Source organism: Cyclopterus lumpus, chromosome 25, assembly GCF_009769545.1.
Source record: "Cyclopterus lumpus isolate fCycLum1 chromosome 25, fCycLum1.pri, whole genome shotgun sequence".
NCBI lineage: Eukaryota > Metazoa > Chordata > Actinopteri > Perciformes > Cyclopteridae > Cyclopterus > Cyclopterus lumpus.
Genome location: NC_046990.1, coordinates 9,764,721 through 9,786,839, shown reverse-complemented (window position 1 = coordinate 9,786,839; position 22,119 = coordinate 9,764,721). Strand labels below are relative to the sequence as shown.

General features: G+C 46.7%; 1 protein-coding gene across 1 annotated transcript in view; it reads left to right on the top strand.

Annotated features, from left to right (window-relative positions):
• Positions 1 to 21,879, top strand: part of LOC117728254 (nuclear factor of activated T-cells, cytoplasmic 1-like) — a 53,987-nt gene extending 32,108 nt beyond the window's left edge. The window contains exons 9-10 of the mRNA XM_034529061.1: positions 2,522 to 3,169; positions 19,953 to 21,879. Coding sequence (XP_034384952.1) covers positions 2,522 to 3,169; positions 19,953 to 20,005 — 701 coding nt within the window. The 3' untranslated portion in view covers positions 20,006 to 21,879. The remainder of the gene's footprint in view (positions 1 to 2,521; positions 3,170 to 19,952) is intronic.
• The last annotated feature ends 240 nt before the right edge of the window (positions 21,880 to 22,119 follow it).

Genomic DNA, 22,119 nt, shown 5'->3' with positions numbered 1-22,119 from the left:
ACACACTTGCTCTATGGCTACAAGTAGTGAGGGTGTCTCCATGAGCTCTGTTTGCTGGTCCGTCGTAATCAAATACAATGATACGCACATCTATGTCCCAATTCCCATTCCCCTTGAGAGGAAACGAGTGCTCAATAAAATACCCAGATCAGGCTCGATCAGTTTAATATGAGCAGACAGGGGGGGGGGGGACTGCCAGAGATGGAGAGAAAACCATGTGCAGAACATCAACTGTCTGTGGGCCATAACCCACAGGTTGGGAGGAAATAGAAGCCAGCTGAAGTTGGGACTCGCCTGGTGAATCTGTTTTCTCAGCTCAATGTGGGAAGGAGACACACAGATGGATGGAGCAGGGGGAGTGTGGGGGGCGGGGGGACACCTCTGTTTATATCTGTAGCAGAGGAGGGAGAGAATATCGGGGGGGGAATAGTTTTGAAAGTTGAAAGAAGGGCCATCAGTCCGACGTTATTTAATTGCCCGTTTCACCAGTCTTGTTCATAATCAGAGAGGCATACAGGAAAAAATAATGTTGACAAATTACCTCAATGGATTTTGAGAACTTTAAGTTTGTAAAAAACTCGACTGCTCTTTAAAAAATACACAACGTTAGGATTACAAAGTGGGGCCCCGCAAAGGTCAACAGCATCCCGTCACTTCGGAGATGCTGCTGATTCCCCCTTGATTAAATTGTCGTGTGGGTTTTGTCGTGTGGGTCATCTTGTGACGTGCTATCAGATTTGATCAATCTTAAAAAAGGGCATCCAGAGTAAGATACAGACATCAGCGCTAGGCAATCTGCCTCTGTCATCCCATTGGTGTAAATCATCATTTGAATTTTATTTCCATTTTTATTTTGAGATTTTGTTATTTTAGGCTGCCTTAAAAACATCTGGCCAGGGACAGCAGATGGAAATTAGCCTCTCTGGCTAACTCTGGCTCACTTACAGTCCAACTGTTGATTGTTGTGCATTGTCCCTGCAAAATAAATGAATAAATAAGTAAATCATGAACCACGATGGACCGGTAACTTTGACGTTCTTAGGAGAAAAAAAAAAATGACCCAATTTTCACCCATTTAGCTGATGCAACTCTGGCATCACACATCAGCTTCTTCTCAGAGAGTCACTGAGGCTGTAGGATGTCGTGTGGAGCCATGTGACCTGTGGTGGAGGGCATCATGGGACTTTCGCCCCAGGCCCAGGTCCCTGGGCTCTGAACGCAGACCCGGGCTGACGTAAATGTGCTCGCCCGCTGCGCCATCGCGCCGCCCTCAGAGGCTGCGAGTGTGATTATAATGTCACGTCAAACTCCGACGCGGTGAAAAGAAAAACAGCGTTTCATAAGACATTGCACATTGCGCCCTTTGCTTTTTTGACTATTGCTCAAAGGTCCTATTGTGTACCAATGCAAACGCACAGTTTAGACAGACAGCTTATTCATATTGACATTTGCACTCCTATGTAAATGCCACTTGGAACCAAAAACTCTTTAACGGTTGGCATCAAGCCGCTCGCCACGCCCGTTAAGGCATTTTAACAATATGTAGAACTAGAAACAGTGTTCCCATTGTGACTCAGAGGCCTTTGCTATGCATCTGGGTGTCTTAACACTGCCCTATTAGTTTCGCGCTGGCACAGTTCTGTGCATATGGACTTGTATAACAACTCAGCAGTGAGCTTGTTAACGTGGATCCCTCTCCATCTCTCAACCCGGGCCCGCGTAGTTCCGTTCTGACATTTTTTTTTTTTTTGCGCAATTAATAGAAAGTTGTTTTCGATAACTGCTCTTGACAGCGAGCAGGAAGCATGCGATACCTGTCCGTCAGAAGCAATCAGGAAACTGTGCAGACGGCCCGCTCTGGATTTGAAATTAGAAAGAGAGGAGAGCAGGATGATCAAGTGGGGTCACTGCACTCTCCTCCATTAGGGGGGGGGGGGGGGGCTGAAGATCCTGAAACCACAGGCGCGGCTCCTCAGCCTCTTAGGGAGCTCACGCGGCCCTAATCAAAATCAAATCATCTCCTTTTTTTTTTTCACCCTCTCCTTCTCTCTTTTGGTCCTGAGAGAAACAATTACTTCTAGAGTGTGGAGGAAACATTGGGGTCCTGGGCTCCTTGTGCAGCAGCAGCAGCAGCAGCCCAGTGCTTTAAAGTAATATTTTATTGGATATCAGAGCTGGAAGACAGTCCAAAGAAAATAGGTCTTATTCATTATTAGAGCCAGCTGTGGCTTTCCACACTGATGACTCATCCATTTTTCTTTTCCCCCCCTATTCTTTTTTCTCTTCATGATGCGGTAAAGAGGGGTGGCGGTCGGGGAGGCGTGAGGGTTTCTCTGTTAGAGAGCTCAGCCAAGTTGACACCGAGCCCATATCCACTGGTGGTTGTTTGTTTGGATTAAGGAGGAACTGTGCTTGCTCACTGCTTTACTCAGCCTCACTCGTGCACTCATTTGCGCCACGTGGATTCCCTGCACGTTTTATTTTAATATCTCCACCTTTCTTTCTACTTTTTCCCCCCCAGCGCCGATAATAAAGACAGAACCCAATGATGAATATGATTCTCTGGGGATTGCGAGACTGCCCGTGCATTCAAAGCCCTATTACAGCCGACCCAGGCTCACTCCCATCGTGCCTGTAGCCGACCCTGATGCCTGCCTGGTTGGTGGCTACCCTCCCTGCCCGCCTCACCATGCTGCCATGCCATCGTCGTCCCCCAGCTCCAGCCCCACCCTGCATGACCTGTCCCCCGTGGCATACAGCCCCACCCATGCGGCACCGCCAGGCCCTGTAGTGCCCCCAATCCAGGAGAGCCCTGGCCACCCCAACCTCGCCCACCCAGCATCGCCAGACCACAACTCTCCCCTAGGGATGCTTCATTCCCAAGGCAGCCCCATCCACCTCAACAGCCCAGGGCCCCATGGTTACCATCCTATCTATGCCAACAGCAGTCCCTCATCCTCCCCGGAATCCCACCCATCCACTCCTGGGGGGACTGTGGAGAGCCCGTTCGTTCAGGCCTACAGCCCCGGTCAGGCTCAGGCAGCAGCCGGCTCAGCCCGGGCCGGAGGGAGCTCACCCAGCCTGTTACCCGAAGACGCCAGCCCCCCTTCGATGGCCATCACCGTCAAACAGGAGCCCCAGGAACTGGACCAGATGTACCTAGATGATGGTGAGTTAAGAGAAACAAGGTGACGTAGACTGCAAGTTTCCATTTTATAACAATTTGTCTAACGGGAGGCATTTTGTTTTCCAACATGAAAGCTTCTCTTTATGAGCTCTCTGTCCAATGCCAATAAAAAAAAAAAATGGCTGTTTATGTAGCGCACTGCACTTATCTAACACCTCTTGCTTATCTACGAGCCCCCACACATTGCCGCACCCCTCCGTATTTCCTGATGGAACGCTGGCAGCAGATTCACGTCACATTTGTTTAATTTTAGACCCCCGGCAGCTTTATTTGCTTTTGGTTGAAAAACGTGCCAGTCCTGGCTTATGTTGTCCAAGCGGCGGCTTCACTGTAAAACACTAAAATTACCTTGATGGGGTTTTGAAACAATCTGTCAAAACACGAGAGCGGCGAGGTCAGTCGGGTCGCAGCAGAACTAAAACAGTGGCACACGCGTGGCCAAGCAAACTGTTGACACAACGACTAATGAGGGAAGCAAAACAATGGGTAGGGGTTTCCTGAACTGAGACCCCCCCCCCAAGCCCCTACCCCCATCTCTCTGGGAGGGATGCTGGCAGGCGGAAGGGCAGAGGCTTTGTTTTCCCGTCTTTTCCCCACGGAGTCGACACTCCGCGGCTGTCGTCATCAGGGGAGCCCGTGGTGGGGGTCACTGGTCTCCCTCGGTAATGAAACCAGTCACACCCGAGGGACCACGTGGCCGAGTTCATTGCCCCCCCCCCCCCCCCCCCGCGCGCGCGTCCATCTCCACGGTGTGTCAACCTGTTATCTGGGTCGGCAGAGGCTCCACTCGTTGTTATGACGTATATTCATAGAGCACATCAATGCCATTGTGCCAGTTTGAAATGTTAACCCCCACCCCGCCCCACAGCCCCACACTGAAGTCAGGAATATCACACTTCCTGTGCACCTTTTTTTTAAGTGTGTGTGTGTGTGTGTGTGTGTGTGTGTGTGTGTGTGTGTGTGTGTGTGTGTGTTCAATCAACAGCTCTGGAAGTAGAGGGGTGATAGGCATGAGGGGACCAGGGGAGTTTTTGCTGTGGAACTGTAATTGAGTTGAATTGCAGTTGTCAGCAAATCTGTCAGCCTTGATGAGTCCCATTAGTGCTCACCTCATAAACAGACAACACAGGGGGGGGGATGGGGGGGAGATGTCTCTCTGTTATCAGCTCTATAAACTGATATCCAACTTTTGCTCTCTCCTGCTTTCCTCCCACGTTCTTTTCTCTTGCCTCCTTTTTTTGTGTGTGGGGGGGGGGGGGGGGGGGGTTCACGGCTCTGGAAATCCAATTTGCAACAAAACTGCTTCATTTGAAATTCTGGCTGTTTTCAATAAGTCACGGCGGGCCGAACGCTTTACATTTCAGCTGCGATCGGATGAAGTGAAACCGTAGCTCTATTTAGCGTTCCGTAATAAGGTTGGAAAGGGGTCCTTTTACACCAACAGTACGGAAGACAGACCAAACGGACAGCGCGGGCGCCGAGGTGAAAATCGTGTAATCTCGTTTCTCCTCCCAACTACTCCATCCGCTGTCACTTTAGGAGGCTCGATCGCTCTCCGACCCGGTGGCCAAATGCATCCAGCCCAGTGATTACAGTTGCATTAGGGGACGTGCAGGAATGCGTATTGATCAACCCGAGGACAGCGAAGCGGAGCCTTGAAAAAGAAAAGAAAAAAACCTCGGCGCGCTGCCGGTTTGCATCACCTAACGTCTGCGCGAGCATCCGCGGTGAGCTCGCGGAGTCCCTGTAAGTGTGCGGTGGTAACAGCACCCCCACCCCCACACACACACACACCAAAAAAAGGCATCTACTGCTCCCGGGCCCGGCCCGATTGCCAAACCCTCTCAAATGAGCCCTAAGCTAAAATAAATAAGATCGGAAAGGCAGGAGCAGCCCGGCTCCCCGTCCGAGCTGAGCGCTCCATTAGAGGAGTGTGTGTGTGTGTAGGGGGTGGGGGGGGTGGGGGACAAGTGGATGACCTCACCACAGCGGCGGTGATTTAACGCCAGCAATGTAGAGCAGCGTTCCTCCCCAGCAATTGGGGGCCCGGTGATTTGGAGTCTGCGGGAGCACACTTGATCTTCCCCGAGAGCGCAGCGCCTCCCACGCTCCAACGCTGAGGCCTCCGGCTCTCGTCAGCCAGAGGAAATGTGTCTCTCTGGCCAGGCCTCGGATTTTACTCAGCCCCTGAGAAATCACTCAACTTATCAACGGTGAGCTACTGTACCGCAAGGAGCTTGGTTAGCATGGAGGGAGTCTGGGATGTAGGACCCCCCCCTCCTCCTCCTCCTGACTGCCGTACACAGTCTCCATTGTAATCTGCTAAACTCTTCCCTCTGCTGCGATAGAAGCTCGCTAGCTGCGGCAGGCGAGACACGAGGCAACGATTCGGGGGTGTCTGCAATGAGATTTTATGGGGAAGAATCCAGTTGGCCGGTCGGCGTCTACGTGGGAGAAGTTGTTTTTTCACTCGAGTGGCACGTCGACTCACACCTGTTTCAGTTCTCATCGCTGGGCTGAAAGCGGGCGCTTCGAGAGAAGAGAAGCGAGCGCAAAAGGGCGAGGAAGACATTTCATGCCTTCTCCCAGCCGACCGATCCGCCCCTCCGCACTTTTTTTTTTTTTTTTTTTTTTTTACGAGGAAAGTGACTGCGAGCAGAATGCCGTTCAAGTGACGTCGGTGGAATTGATGAAAAAAAGCGCGGTCTGAGTTTGCCGTGTCAGCCGCGCTAATTAGGCCCCGAGAAGAAGAAAAAAAAAGAACGCAAAAATGACGACATTGCTTTGTCACACGTCTGGTGACATCATATGTCTCCAACGAACCACCGACACACATGTCGGTCCACATTTACACAAACACACACACACACACACACGAACACGCATTTGATCTTTAGACGTGGCTTTTTTTTCCTCTTCTTTTCTTTCCTTTTTGCTTTTACACAAACTATTTGGGAACGTTCCCTTCGCTTGGAGCTCTATTCCCGGTGTTTATAGGTATTTTGCTGCAGATGTGTGTGCGTCTGCCGGCTGAGTTTGGGCCCGTGAGGCTGCTGCCGTGTGTCCTGTCTCGTTAGCGGCTGCTGCGACGGGTGATATCATGAAGGGCAGCTGATGAACTAGTGCTAATCAGGGGCCCCCGATTTCTACCAGCTGCCTCTCTGGGAAACAGAGGGCCCTTATTCCTCCAAAATAAGAAAAACACGGAGTGCAACGCAGCCTCCGTCGATTTTCTGACATTTGACACGTGTGCTCTGATTGCCTCGTGTTTCTGGGTCGTTTTCCTTGTGATTGTTTCCTCCCCAATTCGAGGCTCGATGCATTTAAAAACTCTCCTCGGCTTGTTTTTCACCAAATGAAAACACAATTGTTTGTCGACCCCCCCCCCCCCCCCTCTTTTCCTCCTTCTTCTAACCTTCCTGAGGATCTCCGTCCACCACGGATGCCTCCGAAGGCAACTCGAGGCTTTCCTCATGGAAACTTTTACACATTCTGGCAAGTTTCCCAGACCCCAGGACTCCGCAAAAACCCCTAATGATGATTGAGAGCGCGTCCGCACCGCGCTGAAAAACATGCTGAGTCGCTAACATCGGAGTGTGCCGCAAGGCTGGCTTTGGGATTGGAGGGGGGCAGAGGCGAAGGAGAGAGAGAGAGAGAGAGAGAGAGAGAGAGAGAGAGAGAGAGAGAGGATTTCGGAGGGGAGGGGGCGTGGTGTTCATTAAAGTGGAGGTTTGAAGTGTCTAATGGGACTCACTAAAGCAGAGCTGCTCCTGTATGTTTAGTCGTGGAAGCGCTGACCGCCGGTGCTTTCACAACACTCCACCTCTGACCCCCCTCTCCCCCCCCTCGCCCCCCACCTGGCCTTTTTAGGGGCAGGTCAAGCTCAAGCTAATAGTGCACAGAAAGAAAGGCTGTCTTGTGGTTAAGTGCAATGCCAAGAACATAGTCTCCTTCTAGACATATTGCTATCGACGGGTGCAAGGGGAAGGGTGATGGCTTTTTTATTATTTATGACCACAAAGAGGATGTGTTGTTGTTGTTGTTGTTGTTGTTGTTGTTGTTTTTACTCTTGCTGTCATTGCACGCGTTCTCGTGAAGTATTCGGGATCCTGCTTTCCTGGTAGCTCTCGACGCGATGTTCGAGGGTTTCAGTCAAAGTTCGGGCGTTGCGGCTTTTTAGCGTCGTAGGAAAGATGAAGAGGTCGGCTGCTCTTCAGGGTTTGTCTTTTAAGAATCATTGACCACCTATCAATGGAGCAACAACTACACTTTTGGGATCCGCAAGATTTCTTCTCGTTAGGATCCAAAACCATTACTTTTACTGTGCAAGTAGAGCTGCTACGGCTCTTATTACCCATTACCGGATATTAACAGACCTCACCGAATACTTGGAAGGGGGGTGTGCTCAGCGGCAAACGTGAAGATATGTGTCGTCGTCGAGGTTGTGCGTGATAACAATTGATCAATTTGCTTATACGACTCTTACAAACGTCTTAATGGTAGTCGTGTGGCATTGGGGTAGAGAGGAGCCAAAAGGGGTGGTTTAAAAGCCGCACACAGGAAACTCGAAGGGATTTTTTAAAGCAGTGGGAGTAATTAAAGCCAGAGAAATGTTTAAGAGAAGATGAATACCTATGCAGTTGAGTGGAAGTCCTCTGGATTATCTTAGCACCCTCTGTTTCCTCTTACATCTCTTGTATCTCTATCCCCATTGGCTGAACATAAGAGCCTTTAGATTCCTGGTTGTGATCAGTTTTTTTTTTAGTTTTTTTTATTGCAACACATATTATGAAACTCAATAAATTATAGACACTAATGTCCCAGATTGCTTGGAGTTTAGCAAAATAATTGGATCTAAGTGGTTACATATGACAGTGGCAAAGGGGTCCCAGTATTTGAGCTCTTCGTTAAACCATCGGGAACATTATTAGTTTTGATAAGCGCGGCGATAATGAATCTGAAAGAGTTCAGTGCATTCGCCACCGCAGTGTGCTTGGCTTTTATGTGTGTGCGTGCTAGCCAGAGGATCTGGTCTGGTTTCAGTCGCTCTGTCATAATATCCACAGTCACTGAGAAAGAATGTGTCTGCTAAAAAAACTGCAGCTAAATTATCTAAACAAATTGGGTTTCTTTTTACGACAGTACCTATAATTCTGGGCAAGAAAAGCTTGATAGTACTTCCAGGGTCAAAGGTCATTTGGGAAGAAAACACTTGGTGAGTTATGTTCAGACATATAAAAAGTGTGTTTTTAAATTCTAGAGGTATGAACAGTTTATCGTTAAAAACCAAGTAGTTTAATTTGCAGCTCCATTTAACTTATTTTATTGACATATTATACATATATGAAATGTGCCCTCTGCATTTAGCTGTGAAGGGCCTAGCAACTGGGGATTTAGTGCCTTGCTCAAGGACACTTTGACATGCAACTAATGGGGAGAGCGGGGATCGAACCGGGTACCTTCTGGTTACGGTCCAACCACTCATCCCCATGAGCCACAGTCGCAGTTAGATTGTGGTTTGATTTTAAAACCATTAATAATCAAATGAAATCAGCACAGATGTTTAAACAAATTATTGCAAAATAAAATTACAATGTAACTGTGGCTGTAGCTCATGGGGATGAGTGGTTGTCCTGTAACCAGAAGGTTCCTGGTTCAATCCCCGCTCTCCCCACAGTTCATGATTGGCATTGTGAATTGATTTTGCAACCATTAATAATCAAATGAAATCAGCACAGATGAATGAACAAAATGTTGCAAAATGATATTACAATGTAACTGTGGCTGTAGCTCATGGGGATGAGTGGTCGTCCTGTAACCAGAAGGTTCCTGGTTCAATCCCCGCTCTCCCCACAGTTCATGATTGGCATTGTGAATTGATTTTGCGACCATTAATAATCAAATGAAATCAGCACAGATGGATGAACAAAATGTTGCAAAATCAAATCTTGATGTATCTGCTGCTGTAGCTCATGGGGATGAGTGGTTGTCACGCAACCCGAAGGGTCCTGGTTCGATCCCTGCTCTCCCCAAAGTTCATGTCGAAGTGTCCTTGAGCAAGTCACTGACCCCCAGTCACTCCCCGGGCGGCGCTTATAAAATGTGGACGTAGACTAATGTCAGTTCCATCTCAACATAAGGCATTATGATACTTACATCTCCTTCACCGCAACCATGGTGGTCCTTCAATCTGAGGATCCGGCGGTTCGATCCCCGGCAGAGCCGGGGATCGAACCGCCGGATCCTCAGATTAAGACACTTAACCACTAAATGTGCGGCGGCTCGAACAAGACACTTAACCCCACATTTAGGGGTTAAGTGTCTTAATTAGAGGATGGGTGGTTTGATCCTCTGATTGAAGGACAACCATTTTGAAATGGGGTTAAACCAGTTTACTTGCGGTGAAGGAGATAAGTATCATAATGTCTTGTGTTGAGATGGAACTGACATTAGTCGACATCCACATTTTATAAGCGCCCAGGGAGCAACAGGGGATTCAGTGCCTTGCTCAAGGACACTTCGACATGGACTGTGGGGAGAGCGGGGATCGAACCGGGTACCTTCTGGTTACGGGACGACCACTCATCCCCATGAGCTACAGCCACAGATACATTGTGAGTAGATTTTGCAACAATTTGGTCCACCATCTGTGCTGATTTCATTTGATTATTAATGGTTGCAAAATCAACTCACAATGGGAGTGCGGCTGTAGCTGATTAGGATTAGTAGTCGTCCTAGAAGCAGAAGGTTCCCGGTTCGATCCCCGCTCTCCCCGGTAGTTGCATGTCGCAGTGTCCTTGAGCACAGCAGCCCACCATCAGTGTGTGAATGTTAGTTGCTGCTGATGTGCAGGTGGAATTATACTCAGATGCAGAGTACTTTCATACTGCATCAAGTTTTACTTTTTTTTTTATTAAGCTTACTTTACATTCATGTACCAAACCGCTCGTCACATGAAAGTATATTGATAGACGAATTGATTATACAACCAATTATTTGATTATCGGCACTTATCCAAACTACTTGTATGAAAATGAAAACAAAAGTATAGAATACATTATAAAACTGATCGCACCGATGTTTCCAAACATCTCAACAGATTTGAAGCTAACCTTTTGTTGTCGTCAAACAATTTGTTTAATTTAGACTTATTTATGACACATCTGGCAGTATAAACCATGGGTCTCTGATGAAGACACATGCGCACATTTAGATGGGAGATTTTTGATTTTTTTTAATGGGTTCCGTGTTTAATGTCAGAAATGTGTGAAGCAGATTCGCAAGATGTGCTACTGCAAGGATTTGTGTCTTATTTTGTTCCACCCATGTGTAAAAAAACAAAAAAAACAAAGCGCACAATATTGAACTTGGAAGTCAGTTACATGGCATCGAATGGACTTCAGTGAAGTATACAATCAAATATAGCCCGGTTACAAGCCACGGGGCTTTCTTCTCCACACAAGTTTGAGTCCATTCATTAAAGTTATATTACTTCAGCTCATCAGACGTCATGTATTTCTGAGAGCTTCTCTGGTCAGGTGCTCACCGGGGGGGGGAAAGCCCCCCCCCCCCGTGGTATATGCATAACTCTGAGGTTTATGGTTTGATGATATGTCGGTGTGTTTGTGATCAGAAGAACATTCTGTAATCCCCGCAAACATTAAACCACTAGTGCATTTACCATAAAACCCCGTTCCTCTGTGGAAATAACTGATATTGCTGCGAACACCACAAGCGCTGCGCAGTCACATAAACCATAAATTAGCCTCAAATCTTGGATATTTCCTTTCTGGCATTAGAAATATGAGCACATGGAAAACTCATACGGTCCGGGGGAACACACTAAACCACCAACAAGCAGAATTTATTTGCAGAAAAACACGTTTTTTTTATTTTTATTATTTGTTGGCTCTCCACAGGGAGGTCCAGGGGTCAGGATCAGCTCCTGGACAACATCCCTCAGATTTCAGTGTTTCCGTACTTTAGGGATGTAAATACCTGCGGCAACAGTAAACAGGAGCAGGTCTCCATCCCAGACCACTTAATAACAGCCCCTCATCTGAAATCCGTTAGCTCAGTGAAATAGTATCCTGTAGCGACGGATGTCAACAGAGAAGTCTGATCCAGCCGGCGGGCGTTGGGGAAAGCCGTCGGGTTTCGCAACTCTTGGCAGAGTTCGCCGTCTCCTCCGTGTGGATACCTCAGAAAGAAGAGGGTGGGAGAGCCAGTCAGTCATAAAGAAAGGGGGGATGAGGGGAGGGGGGGGGGGATACAGATGCAGATATAAACTGAGAGTCCCAGTAGAATCTGTCACAGGGCAATAAACCCTGTTTTTGTGTCACAGTCCATTGACGAATCATTCTAAACGCTGGCAGGCCAACGTAAAACGCAACTGTCAAAGTACTGAATTTGTCAAAAGCGGTTAGGATCACGGCGTCCGTGATTTAAAAAAAAATAAAATGTCAGTGTCTGACTTATGGGGCCTCGAATGGAGGCACAGCCAACAGTTCTATTTTTAGTGGGGTTTTTTTTTTTTTGGTGTTTCGGGATTTCGGGGTCAGAAGACACTCATCATCTCCTCACATCCAGGAATATTCAGCGAGCATGAGGAGAATCAGGTCAGCCACAGGAATAAAAGGAGACACACACACACACAACGCAGACGGACGGGGAGGAAGAGGGGAAAATCTGAGGGGGAAGAAAGTAGCACGCGATTTTGGTGATTTTTAAAAAAAGAAAAAAAATCCCTGGTAACTTCTCCCACTGTCCCTGTTCCACACACACACACACACACACACACACACACACACACACACACACACACACACACACACACACACACACACACACACACACACACACACACACACACACACACACGGTTCCTTTCACGGCTCCGACCGTTAAAACCCTAAAGGTCAAAGAAAGATAAACACCGGCGGAGTTAAAAATCACATTTTCTTCCTCTCCCCACCGCTGGCTGCTTGTAGCGCCGAGACTTACCAAGCAGTGGGTGCCAGGGTTTCCTTCGGGGGGGGGGGGGGCACGATCATAACCACTGAACTGTAAGTATCCTACTGTTGACATATGACCCATGGCAGTTATAAACCTCAACGGGTCCCCCGACTCTCCCGATTGTACTCGGCCCAGCTCGGTTCCTCTCAAAGCAACGTGCTAACAAACAGGGAAATCCTTTCACGCTCAGTGAGCCTTTTTTATTTTACTTTTATTTTAGAGCGTTAAGCATTGAGCTATTAAGCGATGAAAGGCTACAGGGGGCGCTGCGCAAACCTCACCATTAACGTCTTCAGCTCAAGTAAAGGCCAAGGGGCTTTTAATGAGCGCCTGTGCGGTGGTTAGACCTACAAGGTGGCTCTTTATTTGAACCAACCCACCGACCCGACTCCCACATCCCTGACTCAGGACATTTGAAGTGTTTATGCATCTGTCAACAATAATACCTCCTGTGAGATAGATGAAGGTTCACAGCGTGATAAGATGGAGACTATATAATATAGTGGTAATCTTCATTTATGATATGATGAAGTCTTCGAGTAGTACATATTGGCATACTTTTATAGTTGCATGTGAAGGTCATGAGATGCAGCTGAAAGCCCCGGTAGAAATCTAGCTAGTGGGCCTTGAGTTGAAAATGTATCATCAAACTGAATTTTTTTATTATTATTATTATTAATCTTCTGATCACATTTATTGAAAACCGCCTTTGAATGAGTCTGTTGTCCTTAATATGTCCTGCTATGAACTATTGATCAGGTATATCTATATATATACATATATATGTATATATAGATATACTGATAATAATAATAATGCTAAAGTTAAGTGTCCAAACTGTGTTTTTTATAAATCATTTACTAATGCTTAAACTTTTTAAGTCATTAATAACAACAACTTTTAGGGTGTTTGGTATTTATTAATAAACAAAACGTTCAGAAGTTACTTACTAACAATTAGAATGGCCTTACAATTATAAACACTTTAATAAAAGGTGCCTTACTTGGACAGAGGGTATCATTCAACATCGTATTGTTTCCAGGACCAGAAGACGACACAATCTTCCCCTCTGAATGATGCAAATCCATCGTTTCACATCATCAGGGAGCTTGAAGTTGGAACACTCCCCCCCACAAACACCACGTGAACAGAAATGTACATTTTAATGAAATGAGCTCGATATACTGCGTCACAGAGTGGAACAACAGGCTCTTGTTCCTGCGAAGGTTCTTGAAGGTGCAGGTTCTCTCCCTGAGACCCTGAGACCCGGCAACTGTAAAGAAAAACCTGTGTGATTTGAAACGGCGCGGACAGAAGCAGGTGAAAAATGCACTTCTGTGATTTACAGGAGACAGCAAACGTGTCGGCCTCACCTACAATCCCCTCATAGCCCCCCCCCCCCGTCTCCCTCTTGAAAACTATACAGTTTCCAGATGGATTGAAAGTTCTTCTGTCTGGGAAAATCAAAGGCGAGGTCGATGGAAAGGAGATAAGGGGGAACCTTTGCCAAGATCGCCCTTAGTCCCGCCTCCAGACCGGTGTGCTTGAATAGATCCACGATGTGCCCCCGAGGCCGTCTCCTCCTCTGAGTCTTTGAATCCCCCCCCCCCCACCCCACCCCTCTCCGCGGGCGCCCCAGGATTTAAAGTTGACGGCCTGCTCTGGGGGTCAGCAGACGGGGGTGTTAATCAGATCACACTCGGCTTCAATACAGAGCACGAGAGCTCAGCGGGGGTGTTGGAGAGAGAGAGAGAGAGAGAGGCCTTTTAAGATTTACTTACCTTTAGTATGCTATGTAATGCATCCTGCAATTCAGAGAGCCAAGATGTTGGGTCATTTTTTTTTTGGGGGGGGGGGGGGGGGTTCACGGAGAGCACGTTTTCTCCGCATGTGAATAAAAAGACAACTAATCTAGAAAAGAGTCCCACAGGCAAACAGGTGATTTAAAGAAGCGCGGTTGTAAATCGTATCCGCGTGCCGCATGCTGCGCAGCCAACTTCGCACTCAAGACGGCCGCGACCCACCGAAGTATGATTGCTTCAATGTGCTCGTGTTCCATTTCACAGTGAAATGTCAGAGCCGCGGCGGGGACCCTACGTTTAATCAGATGGCTAGAGTTATTTTACCATCGACCCATCGGTAATGAGCCGCGCAAAGGTTTTTTTTAATCCGTCTCCTTTTCATATCTCAATCGCAAAAAAAAAAAAGAAATAAAAAATGTCCGCCTCTCACTCCGTTTGGTTTGTTTTCAGGCACTCGGCGTTTTTTTTTTTTTGGCCAAGCGACCCCCCGGTTCCGCTTCGCTCGTCGTGTTAAACTGTGCGTTTTGGTTTCGTCGTCCCCCCCCCCCCCCCCCCCCCCCGCCCCCTGAAGTCGCCCGTGCACGCTGCATGTCGTCGGCTCTTTTTTCATGCGAGCTTTCATGACGAACACTTTGATTGTGGAGTCGCGGCCCGCCGCTCTTCCTCCGCTTGCAGCTAAATAAATACGACTCGACGCAATCGAAGCCCCGAAACGTGTAATCAAAGATCTCTGAGTGGGCGGTGCTGTGGCATCCGTTTTCTTTTTCTGTAGTAAAAAGTATATATATATATATATATATATATATGGGTCACAAGTTGAAATGGATAAAGAAAAGACATGTATTTTTTTAATTTCATAGTGTCTGGACTGTTAATGTCTATCTTTTTTTCATTTTGTTATGCGACACAAACCGACTGCACAGTGATTACAGAGGAGTCCGTGATGAGGGCACTGGAGAGCAGCTCCAACCATGTAAACACCTCCCCCTCATCCTCCCAGGAGACCGGCCTCGAGTGAGCACACCCGTGGCCTCCTGGGTCCCCGGGAGGAAATGAGAGGAGTAGGTGGAGGAGGAGGTGGAGGAGAGGGAAGTAGCAGGCTCACAAAGAGAGACGGAGTGAGGTGAGATGGCGAGAGGGCGCAGCACACCGTGCGAGATCAAAGACAAAGGCCGCGCGCCGCCGTGGCCAACATAAGCGCGTCACCGGCGGGGCTTTCGGTAAAAGTTGTTGTCTTTAGACTTCTAATTTGGGATACTGCTTATTTTATGGTTCTCGAGCCCGGCATTTCTCGCAACTGCTATGCGAGTGTTCTCTGAGTGATCCGGGTCTGGACGAGGCAGACACCCTCATTCCTCCAGGGTCAGGGCTCGTCTATCAAGCATGAGTGTGTCATTGCTGCTGCTCCGGCTCTCTTATCCAACTGAGCCCAGGAGCCCTCGACTAAAAACAGCAGCAGACATATTGATTGGAAATCTCCTCAGTGACATCAGAGCACTTATTGTTTACGCTGTATTTTCTCTTTTTCTCTCCGGCTCTCCAAAAGAAGCGTTTGTATCACTCCTCTTTTGGTATCCCAGCTCTGCGAGTGTTAGAGAGGGAGAGAGAGAGAGAGAGAGAGAGAGCTCTTTAAAGTACATTTTAATCTCGTCTGTGTTTATCAATGATAGTGCATGTTTGACAGCATCGCCGTTAGTGTTTAGTGATATCGGTGCCGCCTCATCCTCTTCGTCACCCATTGGTTTGTGGACCTGCCAAGGGGGAGGGGGGGTGGGGGAGCTAAGTGCAACCAAAAATGCTGAGTTGGCGACTAAAACGTCACATTCAACTCTCACGAGCAACATGAACACCGTGAAAGGGTTAAAGTTTGAAGACAAAAAACACTGTGGTAGCGACCTGTCAATCAAGAGGTAGCCACACCCTTGCTTTATAGTGTATTTTACGCTAAATGGGACCATAATGTACTAAATGAACATCGTGCAGTATTGAAGAAGACATGAAACGAGGGAATGAGACCATAAACTCATGTTTACAATGTTTACTGAGGGAATAAATCAAATGAGAAATAGGGTAATTTTCTCATAGACTTCTATACAATCAGACCTTTAACAACCATGAGACGAACACTAGACTCTAGACTAGACTCCACAAGGGCGTCTGCAGGTATACATGTCAGGCCACATGCTACCCCAAACAACCCCTTCTTCTTCTTCTTCTTCTTCTTCTTCTTCTTCTTCTTCTTCTTCTTCTTCTTCTTCTTCTTCTTCTTCTTCTTCTTCTTCCTGTGTCAGAGATGGAGTGGTTCCACATGGGAAAGCCCATGGCTTCACACATCCGCCTAGCTGTGGGGATGAAATATGCTGCCTGTACATATCATCACATCATTAGGCCCAAAGGGATCCCTGCGATGGATTAGAAGCTGTCTACCTGCGATGCTCAGATGAATTTATGAAGCACTTTATCATGATGAAGCATTAGTGGAACACTCCGTCTCTTTCCATTTGTGTTTATCCGTGAGAATAATGATCGTCTCCGTCCATTTCGCTTGTCCACTCTCTCTCTCTCAGTCTCTCCATCTTCATCTCCCTCTGTGTCGTGTCATGTGTGTGTTCCGACCTTTGACCCCCCCCTCCCTATAATTGACGCTGCCCGTTATATCGCCACAAGATAAGGGACGCTGTCTGAGCCTCTCTCTGCGTCCAGCGGCTTGAGCCGTGCGTGGGAGGCAGCAAATTGTCCATTTAGTGTTTCTGCTGAGGCCGAGAGAAGATTTGATGTAGTGGGGAAACAAAAGTAATATGGACCAGGAAATTCAATTGTCTCTCTCCAAGCAAGACAATTGAGCTTCAGTTTGACTTCCCCACCAAATCACATGCTGAACTCTCAGCCCGTCTCCCCTCTTTGCTCTCCGTGTTTATCCGTGACTCAGACTTATCTCCTCATTAAGATGCTGCGAGTGCCACAATAGACGGAAGCGACCTCCTCTTTCTCACAAACCATGATGTGCTACTACAAGTAAGCATAGGAAACCAAACCCCCAACCCCCCCCCTTCGCTACAGTGAGAAGGTCCTTGACCCTCGCGCAGCTGCCGCTTGTTCATGTAGTGAAAGTGAGGGAAGCTCAGGAAGGTGCCCTCCTGCTACTTTGGTGTCAAGAGACTCCGAGTGAGAACAGGAGTCCCTGGCAGGAAGCCTTTGTTACAAACTGGAGTTCAGAGGTCGTGTTTTTGATGGTCAGCTGAGGGAAGCCGGGGGGGGAGGGGGGGGGGGGGAGTGAAGTCACTCTCTGCCAGGTCATTGCCAGTCTGGCCTGATTTGGCCGAAGGAGATTGTGTTACGACGGCAGGAACCACGGAGCGGCTCTCAGGCCTCGAGGCTCCGCTTCTCACCCGACCACATAGGGCATCCTCTGTTCTCTGAGGAAGCCCCGGCTGTTATCGAACCCCCGATTGCACAGCACTCTCCTCTAACAATGCTAACTGAATCCCCAAGCACAGGTCAGGTTCACACTGAACTCTCAGAGCAGACCGATGAGGTCACAACGCCCACGCCTGGATTACTGAGGCCAAATCCGTCGCACCGTAAACTCTTTGTTTTCTAATATCGGTCCAAAATACCTCGCATTTTGCACGTTTTTCTTACAAAAAGCACAAAGTAACTTCTTGTCATCGTGAACATGTTTTTGCTAGTTCGGATTGGGTTTCGGAGCGGCTGCCCATTTTTTTCAGATATTTTCAGCGATTCATCTTCTTTCAGTGGAATATTTGTGGTTTAATGTTTAGTCGTGAGAGGGCGTCCTCCCAGTTACAGCTTTTCCCGTTATTAACCTGGGCAACTGGGTAAAAATGAATAAATAAAGTTTCCAATGCAGTTGAGAAGGATGCCAGGCCACAGAGAGTTCATTCATGTACGTATCTGAAAGCAAACATATCGTTTGGGTAACATCACAAAGCGTTCTTTGTTATAAATAAATAAATAATGATCCGTCATGTTTTTTTAACACTGCGACCTGCTAGTTGCGGCTGTTTACGGAGATCATCTAGCAATTTCCACTCTGGACAAAATGTTCCCGAGCATGTCTTCCTGTCTTCTCTCATGCTGCATAGTTGTGGTTATCTAGTCACTTCAAAAAGTTTGACTTCAAAAAGGAAAAAATGGGAAAATATTCATTGGCAGAACTGTGACACCTGATTTTCTTCATTTTTGTTTCACAATATAATCAAAACATTTGACCTGCATCTATTCAATTCAGTTTTCCATCTTTTTTTTGTACAAAATTAAAATTAAAATGCATTTGGATCGCCAAAACCAATCTGACGGGTTTGTAATGTAACACATTATCCGTTTGTTGTGTGCATGTGCACATTCAGGTTGCCTCAACCAATTTCTTGGTTTCCCAGAAGTCGGTGCAAGTCAAAGAGGCGAGCTACCCTTCTGAACTATAAATAGCAGCTTGGTGTTGTCTTGCGGTAGAACAGTTGGCCACATCCTGTTTCTGAGATTCTCACATTTCTGACAAGAGAACATGAAGGCCAGAGGTTCTTCAGGTATGGAACATCATCGAGCACGGCCGACGGAAAATATTAGTTGATAACGCGCAGCAGAATAACACCGCAGCTTATATGTGGGCGGAGGAGACGTCACCATTTTTTTTTTTTTTTTACAATGACTAAAAAGAAGAAAGGAAGCCACTGCTTTCCTTCTGAGAAAAAAAATCAAATAATTGTTACCGAGCTGTTCCCTTCTTCGAAAAAAATGACCTGGAGCTTGTTTCCTCACCTCGGCTGACAGAGGAGCGAAATTAAAAGTCTTAATCGTCTTAATTTGTACATGTGCTCGCTTGCACCTCCTTCATGCCCTGCGATGGCAGAGCTAAAAATAACCTCAGCGTGTAAATGCACGTTTGGCCCGGAGCGGAATGGAGTTGAAAACACCCAGCAGTGTTGGCACAGGTGGGATTTTTCCAATGGGAGTTCCTCCTGTTTAGGGAGGTGAGTCCCAATCTGTTTGTTTGTGTGTGTGGGAGGGGTGGGGGGGGGGGGGGGGGGGGGGGGGGGCAAGCTATTATAGGTGTGTGTGTGTGTGTGGCCTACTTCTTTAAAAAAATATTTTTTTATTATGTGCATTTCTGTCTCCATCCTTGTTAATGAGTGTACATTATGCGTAGGGTGTGGGGGGGGGGGGGGGGGGGGGGGGTCTGCACTTCATTTTTCCCATCGGTCAGTTCAGCTCAGCAACATTGTTGTGAAAGAAGAGTCACCAGAACCGCTCAATACGCCGTTCACGAGTATTGAGCGACGCTTCGCCAATCGTCGAACAGTATCTAGTGAAAACAAACTGTGGGCCTCAGAGTGGGTGGACTTCCTGTCTTGGCTCCCCACCGCCGACGGTGGTTTCACCAGACTCTCTCTCTCTCTCTCTCTGCATCGGCCCCACTATCTCGGCAAGCTTTACGTCTGAGGAGCTTCTTGTTTGCGCCGAGCCACAGGGCTGCAGAGGTCCTCGCCATCTTCACAGCCACTTCCCTCTGCTATGCCAAAGAACACAGAGCAGATAAAGGCAGGGGGACAGATCTGCGTCTGCCCGACTGTGGGAAAGGCGCGGGCACAGGAACTGGTGCAGGAAAGACAAGACGGCGACGACTTCAAAACAGAGATGTGTGTACGGGGCAGATAGGCTGGTAACCACGGCGATATGTTTGGATTGCAGCGACTCGCATCCGGTATTTTTCAACTTGCCTCGTGTGACATTGTTTCACGCAGGCTGCAATCGAGTAACACCGTCCTTCGGTCCAAGTTTCAAGTGTTCGCTGTAAAGAAAAACGCATTTGTGACCTGACCCTCGATAACTTCTCGGCCTCTCCACCAAATGCAATCGTGTCGTGGAATGATCGGCCATTCAACGTGACAAGTCGATAATGATTCGCAATTTCTCTCTTCTTTCCACAGTTAACGAGATCATCAGGAACGACCTCTCCAGCATCTCCGTGCACACCGCATAGACGACTTCAGACGTCTTCTTCAGCAGCAGCACACACACACACACACAGATAAACACACAAACACACACACAAACCAACAACTTGAGATCCAGATGATGAAGAATACCTTTTTAGACCAGGATCTCCCACCTGACCATCATCCCCAGTTCGCTGCAGATCCACAATGACAATCGCTTGGCAAAGCTCCATTTGAACAAACAGATGAATGTTATATTTACAACAACAACAAAAACAAAAAAAGGGAAGTGAAATCAGGGGCAACGTATACGACTGTGCACTTGCCTTAATTCACAGCCGATGTTGTTTAGCGGACCAAACAGCTCAAAGAGACTGAAACACTCCCCATCGTTGACACAAATGACAATCTTCATATCCAGTGTGATCTGTATGTTAACGCGCGGACGAGCTAACGGGACAACGCGTGTCGTGCGTCATCACTTTGGTTCGTTTTGTTCGTGCCGTCCGTCCGCCAACAACCGAATTGGTGCCTTACAGCAGCGATATTGACAGCAGTCAACAGCGGCCGTGACACAAATGCAAATGGTTCATTGTCACCCAGAGTGGACATTTTTATATGACTTTTTTGTATCATTTCAATGATTTGTTTACAGGGAAACTGAATAAAAGGCTGGAAAATGTGTATGGAATCTGTGAATAGATTAGAAATGTCTTTTTTTCTTTCTTTTTTCTCTCGCTTCCTCATTATTATCTCATTGTTCATTTATACTGAATGTTACTGTATGATATTCTTTTGTACAAACATGTATTTGAAAATGTACTTATGTATGCCTTATGCTTATATCATGCAGTTTTGCTATTTAGCGTTTAAATTTTTGTTCAATTTGTCTTCCCCCTGATATGACCATTTCTACTACCCTGCATTATGCTTTTCACCTTAGTGCCTTTTTCTTCTTTCTCATTTATTTTTTAAATTTTTTTTAATCCACCTGCCCCCGTCTTCCAGCCCTCCCACCCAGACCATGACATAATGATGCACAGACAATCAGAGAAATATATAGTACATATCCTAGCAGTCGCTGGATGCACGGGCTTATGAAGGCAGGTATCAGTTATCTTCTCCCCCCAGCTATAAGATAGTAGAACAACGGTATGCTTACCTGCAGAATATAGATGAGAATACTCCGGGACAATATAGATATTTGTGTGTTACTTCTTGCACTGCAGGTTTGCATGTAAATAGGCATAGGGATAATCTAAGCGTGCGGCAGGCTCACTTTTACTCATTCGGTCGATTCCACTGAGGAGTCGGCAGGACTGTTACTTACAGCGGGCAATAATTGATGTGCTTTAACCAAAGGATTTTTATCTTTGGTGAAATTATTGTCCAAGTTTCCTTTTTCTGTCGGAGACTTTAGCGTAGAGCGGTTCCCCGTACAAAAAAAAAAAAAAGACAAAAACATGATGCACTTTACCGTAGACACAGAGCAGGTTTCCTTGCTTCCAGACCAAATATTGTAGATTGATTTCCGACGTCGTGTCACAAACATATCTTCGTCAACTCTTCTTTCACACAGCTGCAGTCTTTTCCATGTTATCTGTCCTTTGGAGCATGCACAGTGTACTAATGTTGGGGATCATTTAGCTGACAGTAGCTTACAGTATAGCTTCCTAATACTTTTCCGGACATATAGTATAATAGCATGACTAAACTGTATGAATAAGGTTTCTATTTTGTGCCTTACTCTCTTTCTTGGCTACAAGATAGTTGCAACTCTATAATGCTTTTTCTCTGTAGGCACAAGGTGAAACATATTTCTCTTTAATATGAAATATTTATGAAAAATGAAATGTGTTTTAAGTGCATTTAATGTGTTCTCGACAATTCATTAATAAATGGCATAATGGTGACCATACATAGCCTAAGTTCTCAATCACTTTGGTGTTGTGTTTACGTATGAGCAAGTGCATTAATGATTAAGGCCTTTTAACAATACTTTTTATGTTTTTTTTTTTGTTTTTTTGTATTTAAAAATTCTTTAAATATGTTTACACGTTTGGAGTACATTATTTGCAAAAAATGTAGCTAGTTCTATGCATCTGAGATTATACATGTTTAAAAAAATTGGTGAATCAGTTGGTAATGGATTCAGTAC